We start from the raw sequence: 14,655 nt of genomic DNA, 5'->3' as shown, positions 1-14,655 counted from the left end.
TGGGCAGGCCCCGGAGCAGCTGCGAAACTGACTGCCGTCCGCGATCAGACCCCAACTGCGATTTCATGCTGGTTGGCCAACCAAGGTCCAGCCAGCGTGAAACGCATTCTGCACTGGCCGGGAAGGATTGTGCAGGCGGGGACCTATTGGCCGCCAGGCCCAATGGTGACATGGCGGATGGTTTAAACGCTGACCAGGCAGCCCATGGAAGGCTGCCACGGAGGATGTTCCGTGAGCCGGCACGATGGACCCGAGCGTAGATGGACATGGCAGGCAGGAGGGCAGGTTGGGTGGGCACTCAACCCCTCCTGCTTCTCTGATGAATGCCTCATCATCCTCCTGGAGGGCGTGGCTGCCAGGAGGGACAACCTTGTCCCCAGGGGTGGGAGGCGGCGGCCACCGCACCTCACCTCACCAAGATGGCATGGGAGGAGGTGGCAGTGCTGGTTAGCAGCTGCGACGTGGTGCAGCGCACATGGGTGCAGCGCTGGAAGCGCTTCAATGAGCTGCTGCGCCGTGTTGGCGTGGGTCAGTGTGCAGGTGTGTTAAGGTCTGGCCGTTCCCCCACCGTGGAGCTCAGGGGTGCTAGAGTCTGAGTGCCAACTGTCAATCATGCCAGAGCTGGCCAAGGGGGTGAGCCCTGGCTACTCGGACTGAGTGCCTTGTGGCTCGAGGGCCACGACTTGGAAGTGCCATGACAGGTGCTCCTCAGCTGGGGTTGGCCAGGCTGGAATGGCGCTGCAGGTACAGAGTGCTCCTCTGTACTTTCAATGCTCCTCTGTTGTTTCAGGAGAAGATGGCCTACAATGAAATAGAAAGGTCGCGGACCGGCGGAGGCCCCACGAGCCTCCTAATCCTTTCGGAGTTTGAGCAAGATGCCCAGGAGCTTGAGAGCCAGCGTGCTCCACGTGCAACCAGGCGTGGAGAGGCGGGGGTGCCAGACGAAGGTAAGAGCACAGTGCACAGTAGTGAGAATTTCAGCTTGTGCAACTATTTTCTAGTGTAGCCTCTTCATTGATGTGAGTCTCGAACCTGGAGTCCCCATTGATCATTGGGGGATGAGGGCACCATGATGCAGATCTCCATTGTCTCACCAGGGTGCCTGGCATGCACGCTGACAGGATGGTAACTTTAACTAATGACATGTCCTTCTTCTCCCTTTTAGGTTCGCCAGCAGGCATTCGATCTCCAGATCCTGAAGGGCCACCCCTGACACTGGAGGACCACCAGGCTTCATTTGCACCTGTGTCACACCTGCTCTCTGAAGCAGGCGCCAGTGCAGATACCAGCACCTCAGTGGGCATTAGAGCAGCAGCTAGTATATCGGTGCACATTGGTGAGGGCACTTCTCAATCACTTGAGGTGCAGGTGGAGGCAGAGAGTGCCCAGGGCGACGGCAGTCGAAGGACTGATGGGGACCAGGACGATGCTCAGTTGAAGGCTGACGATGAGCCTCTGGAGTCATCCATTAGGCAGCAGATGCTGGATGTCCAGCGAGATGTGGGGGAGGATCTGGCGGAGATCCATGAGGGTCTACGTGCTATGATTTCTGATGGAGGAGTCCATGCGGAGCGTGAGCACTGCATTGACTTTCATGGCTGAGTGCACTGCCTCCTCCATTAACAGAGTGACAACTCACATGGAGAGGCAGGTCCAGGGGCAGAATCAGGGGTCCTGGGGTTGCCCTCGGACCTGCAAACCCTCACACAGGCAGTGACCTCACGTGGTCAGTCCCAGTGTGGGAGATGGATGAGGCAGCCAGTATCCCAGCTAGTTGCCCGTTCATCAATTGTGTGGAGCGAGGTCCACAGCGACCTCACAGCACACAAGCCTGTTTGTCTGTCGTCTCTGCGGGATCCTCTCAGGGCAGCAACTCCTCCGCCCCTCCGCCAGTGACCATGGCACCCAATGAGGCTGTGGCGACTGGGGAGATGCCAGTCGTGGCACTGGCTGCTCCCTCCCAGGTGGGGCCAGCACAGGCTTCACTAGCCAGAGGACAATTGCCAAGGTCATCAAGGCCGCCTCCAATGCTGGTGCCAGCGAGGGGGGGGGGGGTGGCGGCATCTACATGTAGCACTCGCAAACCTAAGTAAAGGCTTGTGCCTGTGCCTCTCCTCCCACAGGTCCCTCCCCTGGAAGCTGCATTGGGACACACGGCTTCCTCTCCCTTCAGCCCCTCTCTTCCTCCTCAGAAGAGCTGCCTCCAGTGGAAACCACAATCCCCATTACCAGAGCAAGGGAAGGCTGCCTGATACCTGGAAGGGTCCACACTGTCTGAGTCCTCCGGGGGCCTGGCAGACAGCAATAAGTCCTGAAATTAAGCTAGAAATGCTAAGAATGCACAGAGGTGAAGCTGACAAGTACCAATAAGCAACCAGCTGCAAACTATCTCCAAAACTCCTCACACTGGCAATGATGCTCGTCCCCTTTTATCCTGCCCTTGGATGAGGTTTGCAAAAATGTTGGTTGGCCGCCTGCCCGTGCGATGAGCAGAAAATCGCACAGGCAAGGAAAAATCATAGTCAATTGGCCTGTTAGGGCCTTAAGTGGCCGTTTAATTAACGGCGGGCGCTGCTTCGACACCCGCATGCGCCCGCCGAGCGAAATATCGTGCAAGGTGCGAGATGACATTGGGATGCTCACCCAACATTATTGCGCACTATTTTACTCCTGCCTGCCACAGGACAAAAAATTCTGCCAGTGAGTGAGAGAGAGAGAGAGCGTGTGAGAGAATGAGAGTGTGTGCGTGTGTGTGAGAGAGAGAGAGTGTCTGTGTGTGTGAGAGAGAGAGAGAGAGAGAGAGAGAGAGTGTGAGTGAGTGAGTGTGAGTGAGTGTGAGTGAGTGAGAGTGAGTGAGTGAGAGAGAGAGACTGTGAATGTGTGAGAGAGAGTATGAGAGTGTGTGAGAGAATGAGAGTGTGTGCGTGTGTGAGAGAGAGAGTGAGAGAGAGAGAGTGTCTGTGTGTGAGAGAGTGAGTGAGTGAGTGAGAGACAGAGAGAGTGAATGTGTGTGACAGAGTATGAGAGTGTGTGTGTGAGTGAGTGTCTGGCTTACTCCCAATCTCAGGTTTCTCACTCACTGTCATCACCAATACCAACACATACACACATTCACAGCCACTCATAGTGGGTGAGGGTGAGTGACTGAGCACCCTGAGCCTGGGAGTGAGCCGGATACACACACACAATGACCCTTTCACACTCTGGTCATTTTGATTACTCACTACTTTTTAACGTAAAAATTTGTTATGACATACCTTTACTTTTGCTCAGGGATTGTTTCTTTCCTTTCTGCCACAATTTTTTTTTGGGGAAATTCAGTTTACTGTTGTGCTAAATATTATCTTTCCAAAATTTGCTCACCAGCCCTGTGTGTGGGAAAAAAATGCAAATGTGGCCTCCGAGCGAAAAGTTTGGACAAACCTGTTGTAGATGGTAACGGTCGTGGGTTTGGAAGGTGCTGTCCAAAGAACCTTGGTGAGTTCCTGCAGTGCATCTTGTAGATGGTACACACTGCTGCTACTGTGCATTGGTGGTGGATGGAGTGAATGTTTGTGGATGGGATGCCAAACAAGCAGGCTGTTTTGTCCTGGATGGTATCAAGCTTCTTGAGCATTGTTGGAGCTGCTCTAATCCAGGCAGGTGGAGAGTATTCTATCACACTCCTGACTTGTGCCTTGTAGATGGCACAGGCTTTGCAGAGACAGGTGGTGAGATACTGGCTGCAGGATTTCTAGCCTTTGACCTGCTCTTGTAGCTACACTATTTATATGGCTAGTCCAGTTCAATTTCTGATCAATGGCAAACCCCAGGATGTTGATAGTGGGAGGTTCAGTGATGGGAATGCCATTGAGTGTCAAGGGGCGATGGTTAAATTCTCTATAGTTAGAGGTTGTCATTGCCTGGCACTTGTGTGGCACAAATGTTACCTGCCACTTGTAAGCCCAAGTCTAGATATTGTCCAGATCTTGCTGCATTTGGACATGGGCTGCTGAAGATTGTTAGGCCTAGGACACTACCGTGAGGAACTCCTGCAGTAATGTCCTGGTACTGAGATGACTGACCTCCAAAAACTACAACCCCATCTTCCTTTGTGCTAGGTATCTCCAACCAGTGGAGAGCTTTCCCCGATTCCCCCCCATTAACCTCAGTTTTGCTAGGGCTCCTTGATGCCACACTCGGTCAAATGCTGCCTTGATGTCAAGGACAGTCACTCTCACCTCACCCCAGGAGTTCAGCTCTTTTGTCCATGTTTGAACCAAGGCTGTAATGAGTTCAGGAGTGGAGTTGCCCTGGTGGAACCCTAACTGAGTGTCAGTGAGTAGGTTATTGCTAACACTATTGATAACACTGCTGATGGCTCCTTCTATCACTTTATTGATGATCAAGAGTAGACTGGGACGGTAATTGGCCGGGTTGGATTTGTCCTGTTTTGTGTGTTCGGGACACACCTGGGCAATTTTCCAAATTGCCAGGTAGATGTCTACCGGAACAGCTTGGCTTAGGGAACAGCAAGTTCAGGAGCCTAAATCTTCAGGGCTATTGTCGGAATATCGTCAGGGCCCATAGCCTCTGCACTATCCGCTGCCTTCAGTCGTTTCTTGATATCATGTGGAGCGAACTGAATTAGCTGAAGACTGGGAACCTCTGGAGGAGGCAGAGATGGATCATTCACTTGGCACTTCTGGCTAACGATTGTTGCAAATGCTTCAACTTTATCATTTGCACTGATGTGCTGGGCTCCCGCATCCTTGAGGATGGGGATATTTGTGGGGCCTCCTTTCCCAGTGAGTTTTTTAATCTTCCACCACCATTCGCGACTGAATGTGGTAGGACTGCAGAGCTTGGATCTGATCCATTGGTTGTGAAATCGCTTAGCTCTATCTATCACTTGCTGCTTATGCTGCTTGGCACGCAAGTAGTCCTGTGTTGTAGCTTCACCGGGTTCATACCTCTTTTTTAGGTATGCCTGACGCTGCTCCTGGCATGCCCTCCTGCACTCTTCATTCAGCCAGGGTTGATCCCCTGGCTTGATGGTAATGGTAGAGTGGGGGAAATGCCAAGCCAAGAGATTACAGATTGTGATTGAGTGCAATTCTGCTGCTGGTGCTAATAGCCCACAGCGCCTCACGGTTGCCCAGTCTTAAGTTGCTAGATCTGTTCGAAATCTATCCCATTCAGCACAGTGGTAGTGCCACACAATAGGACAGAGGGTATCCTCAATGTGAAGGCAGGGCTTTGTCTCCACAATGTGCGGTGGTCACTCCTACCGATACCATCATGGACAGATGCATCTGCGATTGGTGAGGTTGAGGTCAAGTATGTTTTTCCCTCTTGTTGGTTCCCTCACCGCCTGCAGCAGACCCAGAGTAGCAGTTATGTTCTTTAGGGCACGGCCAGCTCGGTCTGTTGCGGTGCTACCGAGCCACTCTTGGTGATGGACATTGAAATCCCCCACCTAGAGTACATTCTGCGCCCTTGTCACCCTCAGTGATTCTTCCAAGTTGTGTTCAACATGGAGGAGCACTGATTTATCATACGTGATATTCAGCAAGATTAGTACTCCTCCACGTTTGACCTGGTGCCATAAAACTTCATGGCGTCCGGAGTTGATGAGGACTCCCAGGGCAACTCCCTCCTGACTGTATACCACTGTGCTGCTATCTCTGCTCGGTCTGTCCTGCCAATGGACAGGACCTATCCAGGAATGGCGATAGTGGTGGCTGGAACATTATCTGTAAGATTTGATTCCGTTAGTATGACTATGTCAGGCTGTTGCCTGATTCTATTCAATCTCAAGTTGAGATTCCGATCCAATATCACACAGGATGCTTACTTCCACCCCTGTTACACCTCCAGTCTGATCTCAGACCATCTGCTGTTGAGACCCTTATTTTGTTACTTTCAGACTCAAATATTTTAGGCAAAAACAAAAATACCTGGAAAAACTCAGCAGGTCTGGCAGCATCTGTGGAGAGAGAAACAGTTAATGTGTCGAGTCCTCGACACGTCAACTGTGCTCCTCTCCACAGATGCTGCCAGACCTGCTGAGTTTTTCCAGGTATTTTTGTTTTTGTTTTGGATTTCCAGCATCCGCAGTTTTTTGCTTTTATCAAATATTTTAGGGCTTGGCTAGCTGGCATTGAATCTTCAATAAACTGCACCTCATTCAAACTCTGATACACCAAATCCTGTTCACTAATCATCCCTGTCTTCACTGAGCTCAGGCAGCTTCCAGTTCCCCAAGTTTCAAATTTTCTCTCCCCATCTCTGTAAACTCCTATAACATCTCCATTATTCTGACAATGACATCTTTCTTCATTTATCCCTTTGATCTCAGAGCTAACAGCCATGCCTGCAATGGCTTGGGTTCCATCTCCTTGAAGGTCCTTTTTAATACCTATTCTCTTGGACCAAGCTTTTGATTACCCCTGAGAGTTTATTCTTTGGCTCACCATCCACTTTTTTTCCTTATGCCTCTCTGAAGCATTTTGGGGCACTTTGCTACAGTAAAGGTGGCAGTTATAAGGTGAATTGTTGTTGCAGATAAGTTGGAAATGAATTTGATTGGGTTGAACAAGGACGAAAGAGTGGGATAAGCACTTGATAGAGTAGCAAGATGCATTCAAACACTTTGGTGTGCAATACTTTTGAATCAGAGGGCACTCTACCCTTTTCTCTTCCATTCACCACATGGAAAATTGCCACCATTTAATGGAGTAGTCAAGGTTACACTAAGTAAGGGAAAAGGGTGTTCAAATACATAATTCTGTCATTACTATTTTGTTACTAACAGTCATTTTGATTCACTCTATTTCTGCTATTGAGCAGTATTGACATTTAGTGTGGACCTCTGGAGTGAAAAAAAAATTCACACAGCTTGTAATTTCAACAGAAGCTCAGAAGAACAGCTAACAATTTGCTGTACTGCAATTGTCAAAGAATTCATAAGGACTAACCTATTTCTCAGCTTTTTATTTAATTTCATGCAGCAACACAATTACATACAGACAAATGGGTTTTTAAGTGATCTTAGCTTTTAGTCTGCTCAGGCCCAGCAAGTTGTCTGCTGTATTTTGTCAGTTGTTTGTGAAGATGCACTGAATGACTTTTGTGACCTTTCTAAGTTGCAAGATCAGTGATGTAACAGAGCCAGTTTTGAATATTCAATATTTGTATTATATTCAGCTCCGGCTTTTGTAGAAATACACACGTGCCTTCAGTTGTAAACAAAACTGTGGTCTTTGGGCACTAAACATACATCTCAAGCTCCTGCGCACAACTGGAAATGATTTATTTTGCAGCTGTCCGCATTATTAGAATGCAAATAACATCTATTTTATTACTACTAAAAATGTACATTCGCTAAACCAGTTTTGCTCAGTCACACTAAGAAACAACCTGAGACAATTTCTTACAAATTGGAAAACCCATCAACCAAATCCACTTCATCTAAGTCAACCTGGCACAACAGATGAGATTTACTTGCTGTCTGAATATAGTATTTCAAGGTTTATTAGCTGACCATTTTTCTTAGAATATAATCCATTTCGAATTGAGATTTTTGTTGTTCAATATTATCTTCAGGAAGTTAAAAGAAAACACATGATAAAAATGATATTCCGAGGAATAGTGCTCTCTGCAACATTTTACATGTTTTGAGGAGTTGATAAAAGTTTGCTCGGATTGCAATTTTGATATCGAGGTTATGTTTGATGATCAAGACCTGGCACCAGAATTGTTAAGAAATAGGAAAGGCCACTGGGCACAATTTAGCCCTATTAATAAATTTCACCATCCATCTTAACATGACATTCTTCAATCACTTTTGACATTACTTTCACCTACTTAAGTTGTGTAGCCAATATTTCTAATCCTACATTCTTACACTTGATATTTTATCAAATGTACCCTTCAACATCAAATACTGCTTTAATAAATGATTATCTAATGATGGCAAAGATAACACTGACTGCTGTTTAAAAGCAATCATGTGTGTCAAGAGGAAAATCATTTTTGGAATACCTGTGCTCTCACACAAGTTCAGCTGCAGACAGTCTGTCAGAGAGGTTGGAACTGCAATACTGCAAATGGCCAAAAAAATTAAATACAAAGTGTGGATATGCAAAAATAAAATTTTGAATGCACAAAGGCACCAAATTTAAAGTTGCAGTGCTCTGCCATTTTTTTTTAAAGTCTACAGAGTAAGAGACTATCACCTTACTATCGGTGGAAACTGCATTATTCCTGTTCATTTTATTCTATATTCCTGATCAACTTAAAAACCTCTACTAGAGCATCAAACTTCCCCAAAAGGAAAATTTCATAATTGCAATAAAGCACTGCACTAAAGAACTACAATTTCTGGACTATGAGCACAGAGCTTTCCAAATGTTTCATTTTAAAATCTACTATTTGCTAAACACTGCGGATTTAGTTAATATGAAAATAAGTTTAAAAAAAGAAAACCAAACGTCCAGAACAAGTTAGTTTACCTTCCAACTGTGGAACTGAAAGGCACTACATGGATTCCCAAAGGCCCTCCATCATTAGAGACTTCAACCAGCTTCAGCACATCACTGTGAGACAATTATGAATAGGAATAACATAAAAATGTGAAGTAAACTACAAAAAATAACAACATTTTATAATATCTGGAACATTAAGTATTGCAACTTGTGTGTAGCATACCTGAATATTAACCTGGAAGCATGAAAAAAGGCCAGTCAACAAGAATAATAAAAGCAAGTTAATAAAACAACCAGAAGTGCACGTTATCTAACAGCGCTAACCTAATGCAAACTACTCAGACAATCCCTTGTGATTACATTTCCTTATTGCATTAAAACTGATCAGGAAAAAAATGCATCACTATATAATTGGTCAATAATAAGCCTCTCTGTTAATAGATAAACACAAAGAAGATGGATCAACAAGTTGCACATTGAATCATCTTTTAAATATGTCCAATGTTTATTCAGGTATGGCTACTAAATATTACATTTTTATTGGGGAAACAGCATTGAAGAATGTTGAATAGGTGGTGGTCTGATCAGTAAGTCGCTGTCTGTTAAGATGGGGTTATTAACAAACTTCAACTCAATGCAGTGGAGCTGTCAGTATCAGAAAAGGAGGGGAGAATTATTGTTCTGATGAAGCGTCTCCATCTGAAAAATTCATGACACTGACGGACGTGCTGTGTCTTTTCTGGGGTTTTTGCATTTTTTTTAGACCTTTGGAGTTCTTTCTTTTAAGTTTTATTTGAGCAGTACTCAATTCATTATAGAAGCTTGGGAAGTACAGTACCCACCAATTAACAGTCATTCCAATAGGAACTCTCACTTCAGTCACCAATTATTTCCCCGCTGTTTCCAACAGTGTTTAATAAGTATGATTTTGCAGAAAAGGGAATGATTTTCCTGCCACTTTAGCGGTTTCTCTTCAGCGGGTTCCATTGCCCAATAATGAACTTCACTTCTTAGTACAATAGCCGTTGCAAGCTGATCCTTTGTGGTCTGCCTATATCTAAAAACAGCGTGCGATAATTAATATGTTACTGATGAAAGCATACCCGAGCGAAAAATTCTGTCCATGCTCAAGGCAGGAATCAGCACGTCCAACTGGCTCAATCCTGTTGCTCTCCTCTTCTGTTCCATCATCCTCCTACAAGACGGCAAAAAAATTCCAGTCACAAAATACAATTCTAATCACAACTACACTGTACACTATACTCAGGTAACACATTTCAGGGTTTACTGCATGAGAGAGATCACCACTTTGCTTCCCATATAATGCTACATTACACACAATTTACAGCATCTCCACTTCTGCCCTGATATAGGAATTGTACTATTTTTCTTTTCTTTGCATTTTAAAAGTCATACTGCAATGATTATTTCTATTTATGTAAATCTCTAATAACATCTTGTCTAGTGTAGTGATACACTACTAGAAATAGGAAACTTAACATTTTATTGTTAATATCGCCAAAAAAACAGGATTTCAGTATAATGAATATAATGCTAAAATGAGCAAGGTTCTGACTAGAAACTTCATGGGATGCCTTTCTGCTAGTATCTAACCATTAAGTTCAATATAAAAGATCATTGTTAACTCATAATCCCTCCATTCATTTTTTTGTCCACAGCTGCTTTTTCAGTACAACTTTAATAATAGCAACATGAACCTCTGGGTAGACATTTAAACAATGAAATAGATTGCATCAACTAAATAAATTCCCTCTGTAGCACTGCCATATCTTTCTGAACATCTTTAGGATGAACATTTCAAGACAAACTGGAACAATTCTATCAATTTAATCATTGGATAACTGACCAGTCTGAGGCAGTGTGACAAGTTTGTATGAATTATTCCTTAAAAGAACTAAAATTTGATAGTTCTCCGTCATGAAGTATCACGCTAGAAAGCGTACACCAAATGGCTGTAGCAACTGCTCTTAAGTTAATGAAAACACACATGAGAGTTTTAACATAAAGCTACAATTTTTGGGTACTTACCCCTATCCTACATTGCTCGGGAGCAGCACTAGGCTACCAAATACAGGACCATGCTAGGGTCACAGCCTTTAAAAGGGGGTGAAATGGATAGAAAACCTGCAACCAAACTGTACAAGTGTGTAAATGGTCAACTGACCATCAAGTGGTTATGGACAGTGATCACAAAGATGTCAGCATTCCAGGACTTTCTACGCCTGAAGGTAACTTCCAAGATGGGCTGGTGAATACCGCCTTGGTGACGAGAAGGATGGAAGATCAAATTATAATTTCAAAGGTGCAATTTCAACATTTCATATCTGCATTCTGGTTTTATATTTTATAGGAATCATTCAGTTCTCTAACTAAGTTTATGCTATCCTGGATTTTTCATAAATGCCTTTCTCAGAATTCTTTTAAAAACTAAAATGCAATATCTTTCAGCAAATTTTAGAGTAGATCAGCAGAGCTTAAAATTCAGCGTTACTCAAGGGCTTGGGCATCAGTCAGCACAATGATGAAAAGCGGAGGCCTATGAGCTTGGCACACATCAACAGACAGTGTATTTAATAATTGAGAGGATATTAAGGCTAAGCATAAGCTGGCTATAAATTCTAAAGCAAATGTCGTCTGAGAACCTCTAAGCACAAAACCTTGACTATATGTCTGTATTCTGGCTCTGAACCAAACAGCTACCATTTTTCCTTCAGTGTTACACATCAGGACAGTGAATGGAAAAAAGAAAAAAACAGCACTATTACTTCAGGGTGATGATATTTTCTTTCATGAATACCAGCATTAATTCCAATCCATCTGTCAAGCATAAAGAATCAAGCTATTTGAAATTTTTGGAGGTCAAGCAGCATCTTTTAAGGTGCACAAATGTAAATTTGAAACAAAATGGCCTAAATAAAACACTGATGTGAACATTATCTAGGTTTTTTCTAACAAATATTACAAAAATAAACACAGTCTTTCACTGCACTCATGGTTAAAAATCAGTGTTTTAGACAAATATCTTCACTCAGTGTCTGAAAGTTAAGGCTGCCTGCAAGCGAGTCAGTCATTCGTGCCAGACATACTTTGATAATGCGTTTGTCATGATACTTAAATATTTATGTGCTGACACAAACTATGTTGCTGACAGTATTTCATAGATTGACATAAAGGTTAGTGCTAATGTGGGAACTCAGATGAAGCTTCAGTCCGAGCAGTCATGTCACTATTTTCTTGCTTATAAAGCTGACCAAATTGGAAATCTTGAACTCTCAAAAAATGTTTTAAATACAAATCATTAAAAAAAACACTACCTTCCTTTACCTTCCACAAGATTCTGAGTTCAAGTCCCACCCCTGAGCATGAGCACACAAAAACAAAAATCAAGGCTGTCAATCTAATGCAGTACTGAGGGAGTGCTGCACTATCTGAGGCATTATATCGGCCCCATCTGCCTGCTCCTGTGGATGCAAAAGATTCAATGGCACTATTTTGAAGAAGAGCGGGGGAGTTATACCCCATGTCCTGGCCAATATTTATCCCTCATTTAACATAATCAAAAACAGATTCTCTGGTCTTTATTACATTGCTGTTCGCAAGGGTTTGCTGTGCTCAAATTCGTGATTACATTTCCTACATTCCAATAGTGACTGCATTTCAAAAAGTACTTCATTGGCTGTAAAGCACTTTGAGATGCCCGGTGGTTGAGAAAAGCGCTATATAGGTGCAAGTCTTTCTTTTTTGTTTAAACAAAAGAGTGCTCGTCACCCTGTTCAGTACACAAATTTCTAACAACATCCTTATTTCCATTTATAAACAATGAGGAACAGTTATAATTTTACAGAGAATTTACTGCAAATTGGTATTTCATAAATTCAGTCTGAACTATACCTGAAAAAAATGTTTTTAAGGGTGTGGTTAAAATGTGCTGTGCAGATCAAAAACGTTAGTAATTTGAAGAGCACAAGGAGCAACCTGACTTGCAGCAGAAGCTTTTTTAAATTCTTTCACGGGATCTGGACATCGCTAGCTAGGCCAGCATTTGTTGCCCATCCCTAATTACCCTTGAGAATAAGTGCTGGAGTGTATTTGGAATTTTTATTTCAAAACTGCCAGGGCCACATAAAATGGGAATATACTTGTGAGACCAAGCTCAAATCTGCAGAATACAATTTGCAGATCAAAGTTACATTGCTAACTGTACCTTAATGTGTATTGCACTCTACTCACTACGTACAGTTTAACGTACATCTGTTGGAACTTCCACTTCCAGCCAGTTCATTCTTTTATATATTAGGAGAGCACAGGCAGGAATGCCCAGCATACACCAGCAACTTGTATTTATGTAGTGCCTTTAACATAATGAAATGTCCCAATGTGATTCACAGAATCACTGTCAAAACAAATTTGAGTTACACAATATGGATATGTGATCAAAGGCTTTGTCAAAATGGTAGGTTTTAAGGAGCATTTTAATGGAGAAGAGAGATAGAGAGGCAAATAAATTTAAGGGAATCCCAGAGTTTAGGACGTGAGCAACAGAAAGCATGGCCATCAATGGTAAGTGATGAAAATCAGGGTGCTTAAGAGGCCAGAATTAGAAGACCTGTCCAAATGCGAAAATGATCTGATATTCCTGATCCCTGAGGACTTCAAAACATGACTTCACATGAAGCCTGTATCATAATACAACCAACACGAACAGCAAGAATGAGAGGTAGTCTTATACCACCCCTCTTTCCCATCATTACTATAAAGGCAATGCTGCAATGAATATAAGGAGGAAGAGGGCAGATGAATAAATTAGCTCAGTCAGAGAACACTGGAAATAAATCACACTGGGGACATGGTGGGGCTATGGGTTAAAGCAATGCTCTTTCAGTACTGGGATTTTGGTTCAAATAAAGCCCAGATTGACACAATGGAAGTGTCAGTCTAGATCCACAATATAAAAACTTCCCATAATCTAACACTGTCAGGCCCTAAAATTGTTGTCTCACTCAAATACCACAAAATGTAAATTTCAAACTGAACACAAAGTATTCCACTTCCAGGCAGTTCAGTTTTTTATATATTAGGAGAGCATAGGTGGAAATGCCCAGCATACAACAACTTGCATTTATGTAGTGCCTTTAACATAGTGAAATGTCCCAATGTGATCCATAGAACCAGTCACAACAAATTTGAGTTACACAACGTGATATCAGGATAGGTGATCAAAGGCTTTGTTGTGTTTTCCTGAGGTGTTATTCATGATCTTGAATTGAAGCAGTACCACATGATGATGTGTGCAAAAGAAGAAAAATGATCTTTTCAATATTCACTGGCGTACATCTCAAACTGACGAGCACAAAAATACACACATAAAAGATGAAAAACTGGAAGTGAACCACACTTGATTAAGAATATATGCAGAATTCCAAACTCGTTTTCTGAATTGAGATAATTAAGATTAGAATTTTCGCTAAATCAAAAAGAACTGCCAGTTTACACTGTAAGCAACTATTTCTGGTTGCATCTGTAGATAGAAAGAACAAGGGAATGTGATTACAGAAGATAGCTTTGATATGGATTGAGCACTGGTCAAATACTTATGGGTGAAGTGGCCTCCTATTGTGCTGACACTGGCATGGTTCTGTGGTTCATGTCTTTTCACGTGTAAGGGGATTTTAGAAGTCATAGTCAATGCCTGTATGCCTCGGTATTTTGAGAGTTGCTGGACCAGCAAAACGGATATAAAAACAAAATTAAATTTTAGTGGTCTGTCTGCAGGGTAGTTTTACAACTGCTCTCTTAGTGCTGCTGAATTGCTACTGCTGAATGGGTTACCGTCTGCACCAGCTGATTTATTTAATCTCCTTTAGGGAGGGGGGCTGCTACTCCCCAACCTGTCATAAGTTCCAATTTACAGACGCACCGAATTTCATAAGCTCTGAAATGGAAGTATCTATTGATCCAAATACTTAGCCCAATTATGAAAAAATCATGCCCATTTTACCTTGCAGCACTAACATTGACTTCATCTCCAAACTGGCAGCGTAAATAAAGCAGAGCTGCTGTCAACTGAAGTGCCAAAATCCACCTAAAAGGGTTGACTTTGCCAAGGCCTCAAGGGCTGGAAATCTTCAGCAACCTGGCTCCAGAAGCAGATGTTGTTATTTATTCC

At 43.3% G+C, this 14,655-nt stretch overlaps 1 protein-coding gene across 7 annotated transcripts in view; it reads right to left on the bottom strand.

Moving 5' to 3' along the window:
- pard3aa (par-3 family cell polarity regulator alpha, a) overlaps positions 1-14,655 on the bottom strand; it is an 815,271-nt gene that overhangs the window by 315,222 nt on the left and 485,394 nt on the right. For all 7 annotated transcript variants that reach the window (XM_078537538.1, XM_078537552.1, XM_078537545.1 and 4 more), the window contains exons 6-7: positions 9,572-9,663; positions 8,496-8,579 (exon numbers count right to left, since the gene is read on the bottom strand). In XM_078537538.1, coding sequence (XP_078393664.1) covers positions 8,496-8,579; positions 9,572-9,663 — 176 coding nt within the window. The remainder of the gene's footprint in view (positions 1-8,495; positions 8,580-9,571; positions 9,664-14,655) is intronic.

This window comes from Cetorhinus maximus, chromosome 3 (genome assembly GCF_964194155.1).
Source record: "Cetorhinus maximus chromosome 3, sCetMax3.hap1.1, whole genome shotgun sequence".
Lineage (NCBI taxonomy): Eukaryota > Metazoa > Chordata > Chondrichthyes > Lamniformes > Cetorhinidae > Cetorhinus > Cetorhinus maximus.
The sequence above is the reverse complement of the archived record's forward strand: the minus strand, read 5'-3'. Positions and strand labels throughout refer to the sequence as shown.